Source organism: Rutilus rutilus, assembly GCF_951802725.1.
Source record: "Rutilus rutilus genome assembly, chromosome: 2".
Lineage (NCBI taxonomy): Eukaryota > Metazoa > Chordata > Actinopteri > Cypriniformes > Leuciscidae > Rutilus > Rutilus rutilus.
The window spans coordinates 29,579,916-29,585,498 of NC_140210.1; the positions used below are offsets into that span (position 1 = coordinate 29,579,916).

At 39.6% G+C, this 5,583-nt stretch overlaps 1 protein-coding gene across 1 annotated transcript; it reads left to right on the forward strand.

The window, feature by feature from the left end:
- The first annotated feature begins 1,985 nt into the window (after positions 1-1,985).
- On the forward strand, positions 1,986-4,359 carry LOC311286022 (uncharacterized protein). The gene is made up of 7 exons (XM_084402021.1): positions 1,986-2,076; positions 2,190-2,274; positions 2,407-2,578; positions 2,839-3,032; positions 3,304-3,451; positions 3,559-3,686; positions 3,771-4,359. Exons 1-7 carry the CDS (start codon positions 2,030-2,032, stop codon positions 4,074-4,076), a joined length of 1,080 nt encoding a protein of 359 aa, XP_084258147.1. The 5' UTR covers positions 1,986-2,029; the 3' UTR covers positions 4,077-4,359.
- The last annotated feature ends 1,224 nt before the right edge of the window (positions 4,360-5,583 follow it).

Genomic DNA, 5,583 nt, shown 5'->3' on the forward strand with positions numbered 1-5,583 from the left:
CAGAAACAGCTGCGTAGGGGACATCGTCGCTGTACTCGGGTCCACCAGACCCTCTGGAGGGTTTCAGGAGTTTCACAATTTGCTCCAGGAGCTAGGTTTGGTGGACCTAACGGTGAGGACGCTGACGAGGACAGCGTAGGCCGTATAAGGCCTCGGCCTCGAGTGGTTGCTGCCTGACGAGCCCGCGCTGTATAGCCCGGCGCGAGGTTCACCCTCGCCCGCACCCACCTAATCTGTCATTTATTTTTGTTTTGATAATAAATGGAGCCAGCCTCCAAAAGTGAAACCTGTCCTGTGATTTTTTTTTTTTTTTATACACTAAATTGTGTTTGTTGTTTTTACATTAGATTAATAATGTTTCATATAATCAAGAATAGATATGGAATAAATAGCATTCAATACAAAATGAGTATCTCTCAAATACTGAGATCGAGTTTTATGTTTTTATTTGCTTTGTTGTGCATTTTAGTCATATTACAAAATAATTTGAGGCCAAACATAAAATAACATTATAAACTGTCACTTCACCACATGACAGCAGCAAGCAGGCTCCTGATTGGTTAACGCGGCACGAATTGACGCAGAAGTTCAGATTTTTCAACTCGGGCAGCAGACACGAATTCGCGTCAAATGCGTGAATGCACAAAAAGCACAATTCGGGCTTAATGCGCGTAACGCACCAGGCGCTCAATTCGCGTCATTCGCGCAAACTAGACGCACGAATGAGGCGAATTTGCGTCTACCGCGCCGCGCTAAACGCCTCATTCGCGCCGCAAGACCTCCAGACGCGCGTAAACGCGTCTTACCATTGACTTAACATTGAAATCACTCGCGCCAGACACATATTCGCGTTTGGTGTGAACGCAGCATAAGAGCGCCTGCAATGTACGTCATCAGCATTTTTGTCTTCATTAACCATGTGTTTAAGCAATCATGGATAAGCACTTCAACAAGTGTTTTAGGAAGTGGCTCTGTGTGCAAGTATTTTGACACCTGAGGAAACACAGGACCAGTGTTTGGGTGAGGAGCACGCTAGTTCTCCTTGATGCACCAGTCTCGCCTCTGAGCTTTTTGGGACGTCTGTAGAGACAGTAGTCAGGAAGTTTAGAGAGGTGAGTTTCAGGAAGTGCATCCTGCGCCAATCTAAACCTTCACCTAAGACCTCTCCTGGTCCATCACAGTCTGAGGAATGGAGGCAGGGCCAGAGGGAGAGCATGCTTTTCCCCCGATGTGGTGGTACACTCTAAAAAACGGTGGGTTATTTTTGTGTACCCAATAGGTGGGTTAAAAATATTGGGTCGTTCTATTGGGTTATTCCGAACATTTATTGGGTTGTTTCTATAACAACGCAGACCGTTGGGTTAAAGTTCAAATTTCAACGGTAATCCACCGCCGCAACTGTGACAGAAGATACACGCGACGCCACGGGTGAGTTAATTACACTATATAAGCTTGTAGATATTGTATAACGTTACATGTTTTTTTCGTTATAAAGTGATTTTAAGCTCTTACGTAGTACTATTGTCGCATTTTCCTAAATGTGTAGCTTATTATTTGCATGTTTATATCTCCCCTGTCGACTGCTTTTTGTCTGCCATCTGCGACTAGCGACGTCGATGCTTGCAATATAGCCATTTATTCTTATACTCGGTTGTGATACTCTTCCTTACTTTCTATGTTCTTTCCAATACTTTTTGGGAAGTTATTAATTTTTTCAGATATTTAACCGACGCGCTCAGCTTCAAGACCCAGCGCAAGCCTAGTCCACTCCATCCAGTGTCACGGTCAGGAAAAGGGTAACTTATTATGCTGTGTTTATATAAAGGTCTAAAGTGGGAAGTGTTTTTTCATTTGTTCAAAACTTAGGAAGGCAATCCTAGCATTATGAAGTTATGCTGATGTGCAATTCTAAACAATTTCTTTCTCCATTAAGGATATACGACAGATTTTAGAGGGAAGCACACATGGGTCTTCTATTCTCTCCAATTTGGAACAAAACCACAACTTATGTCTTGAAGACCGAAGGAAAATGGTTCGCATTTTGGTGTCCCATTTAATGGAGAAGTTTGGGGAATAGTAAGTGATGTTTTATTCATTGCACCACTTTACATAAAGTCATTCAATCATAAGCGGTCAATTCAATTTACTCATAAGTAACCTAATATCTGTACAATCCTTCTACCACTTAGTCCATCACCAGACCGAAAGAAAGAGCTAGCTCTGACCCTGGTCACACAATTTCCATGCCTTAGAGATTCGGAGGGCAGTGGATATGTGAGTATGCTGATCCCCAGTTTATCAGAACTATGCTCACCTTCACACAGTAGTAGAATATTTGACAAACAAGACATTTTTAAGACATTTTTGGGACATGTTATCCATTTAACATTTGTGTTGATGTTTTAGGAGGTATGGTATACACCAGGGCGATACCGCCATCCGGCTACAGGGTTTTTGGAGGAACGACTCCGTAATATTAGGAAACGACTCCACAGTCACAGTTCTACATCTAGAGAGAGGTCACAAACCACAGATGAACGCCGAGCTACTGTGACTGATAGGATCACTTTATTGCCAGGTAAGAAAAATGTAACCATTGGTGCTGAAGCCTTATTGACGTTCTTCTTTCTACTTTCTTCTTTTTTATTCCTTAAATCCAAATTGTGCTGTGATCAAAGCAGTTTAATGTGAAACTGTCTAAATAATCTACAGATTTTGTTATCCTAATTTTGGAAATTTTAGTAGTAACTGTTACATGTTTAAATCATAAAATGTTGCCTGTCTTGCAACATTGCTTTAGGTTGTTGTGATATTAATCACTCTGTTTGATTCATGCAGATTCACAAATCAGTGAGGCAGACAGTAACAAAATGACAGAGTGGCTGAAGAAGAATAAGCAACCAGTTAGTCAAGTTGAGGAATATATGAGAGGAACAGCTGTCTACAGAGCACAGTGGATAAGAGAGAACGGATCTAAATCTTTAATAGAGATCACCCAAGAGTATCCAAGACTTCTGGACACACCTGGAATGGTAAAGAAATGTTAAATCTATAAAAAGAAAATGAGGTTTGCATTAATTTTAATAAACAATTCATCCTAATCTAAACAACTCATTTGTTTGATTGGACATTTTTTAAAAATCACTGTCCTGCCCTAAAAAATGATCCCACTTGATTTGATTCACTAAGCTTGATTTTTCATATTGAAAAAACAATGTCCACACTTTCATTGTTACTGCATCATTATGAGGTGTTGGTGTGATTTAAATTATTATTATTATTATTATTTTTTATTTTTTTAAGATTACTCAGGACTTTGGTATTTTATACCCACATGCCAAAGAGAAACTTTTTGAGCTTTGGGGACATGCATCTCAACGAGTCCTGTCATATTGCAAGACCGAGAAGAGAGCCTTGGATCTTCTTCCAGTCCAGACTAACATTTCTTCTGGTGAGAAAATCCTGCACTGTACTTTCATGTCAAGTTATAATATTTTGCCTATAATGTAATGCGCTTGTTTAAAGATTAATCCATTGTTCTTTCTGTTTTATGTAAAGACACTCTTGGAGATGTTGCTCTGAAAACCCTGCCAGCTATCCTTCCTCCATTGCCATACAAAACGGGCTGCAAGATGGTCCGGCCCTCTTACCAGGAGGCAAAACAAGCATTTGTTGATTTACAGCCTGTGGGTACATAATTTATGACAACACATTTTGGGTTATATTTGATCCATGTGTGCATATTTACCATTTCAAATTTCTATTTAAAGGTTGGAACAAACATCATTCAATATTTGGAGGAGGAGGAGCAACGGAGGCAATTCCCTCATGTCCTGCAGCTTGGGGATAAATTCAACTGCTCACAAGCCTTCGTCATTGTGGGAGGAGTAGCTCTTGAGCAAGACAGCCTTTTACAAGCTGTGGATACATGCTTTAAATTATTTTATGTTTTAGACATTGAGTATCCAAAGCCGTCTGCAGCTGTTTGGCAGTTTCTACAACACACAATATATTCTGTGCCAGGAGGAGTTCCATCAACTCACTGTCGCCTACTTAGGCAGTTTATAATCGGATAAGCTGGACTAGCTTTGGTTCGTTTTGTTTGTTTATTTGTATTTTTGTGCTCCATGTTTCTTAGTTTTAGCATTGATATTCTGTGCCTGGAGGTGTTTCCTCAACACATGGTTGCCTTATGAGGCAGTTTATAATTGCATTACTTTATTTATTAATTAATTTATTTATTTATTTATTGAAACAGTTACTTACCTTAAGGAAGTAAATTAAAACAATTGCAACAATAACAATGAAAATGTTTACAACTTGTAATGTTTGTACAACTGTTTATTTGTGGCAGTTTATAATTGCATTACTTTATTTATTTATTTATTTATGTATTGAAACAATTGCTTACCTTTTGGAAGTAAAATAAAACATTGTAAATATACTTAAGTTGTGAGTTATTTATTTACATGGCAATAATAATAATAATAATAATAATAGTAATAATTTTAGGTTGGTTAAAGCATCATTTTGGCTAAATAACCCAACAAATTAGTTGTTTGTTACCCTATTTATTGGGTTAAACTAGCAACCTAATTTATTGGGTTAAAATAACCCAACAATAGGTCGGTGCTATATCAACCCACCATTGGGTTAGCTGTTGGGTTGTTTTTAACCCAACTTTTTTAAGTGAGTAGAGCTGAAGCTCCCCTGTGCCCCTCTAGGGGTTGAGTTCTTGGTTATGAGAATGGTGAATAATTATTCTAGATGTGACCCCCGTACCTGCTCCCCCTAGAGGTAGTGGTAGGCCAAGGTTGCAGTTTAAAGTGTTCTCTCTGGGCCAGTATTCCCTATAGCTATGTCACGCAAGAGAAGTTGACATAGCTAAACCTAGAGTTCTGCACTTGGGATGCATGTGGCTAACGCCTGACCCCATGGAACACAGGAAGGCTGTAAAGGCCAGGACTTTCCTTGTCACATGGCATAGGAGCTTGGGTGATGTCCAAGGGAATATAACCATTTGACAACTATGACTCTTACGACACGCTCTTAATGATTGACGCATCAGACTCTGGCTAAGTAAGTTATGTCATGGACTGTCATCGGCTAAGGAAATTGTTGTGTTGATACACGTGCTTCAGACACCGGTCATGCTGATGGCATCCCCACAAACACAAATGCAGAAATTCTTGAAATGTCAGCAACTGACAGCTGAGAAAACACAGCTAAATGCTCACCTTCATTTGCCCTCTTTGAAAGCAGCTCAGAGGCTCCATCAACAGTAAGTGAGCGCAGGTTCTTTACATGTTTTATTTTACATCCTACAGTAGTGTTAGCATGGCCAGTGAGACATTTATCAAGTTGTTTTTGTCTTTATTGTAACAGTAGGAGCACGTGTTTGGAAGATCACAATGAAGTATCTCACCGGTTCGTTTTATTTCTCCCTCAACCTACCTTTGCTCTTTGACAACTTCCAACACTGAGCGATCATGGATTAGTGTTGTTCTTAGAAAGCTTAGATATTTCTATCTCTCGCTGACATCAGATGGTTTCTTGCTTGTCTTGGATCAGTTTACCAGTGAA

Excerpts from the sequence above, each read along its gene's own strand:
- LOC311286022 (XM_084402021.1), top strand. The coding sequence starts at position 2,030 with ATGGTTCGCATTTTGGTGTCCCATTTAATGGAGAAGTTTGGGGAATA. Across the intron at positions 2,077-2,189 it reads ATGGAGAAGTTTGGGGAATA|TCCATCACCAGACCGAAAGA; the intron begins GTAAGTGATGTT and ends TCTACCACTTAG. Across the intron at positions 2,579-2,838 it reads TAGGATCACTTTATTGCCAG|ATTCACAAATCAGTGAGGCA; the intron begins GTAAGAAAAATG and ends TGATTCATGCAG.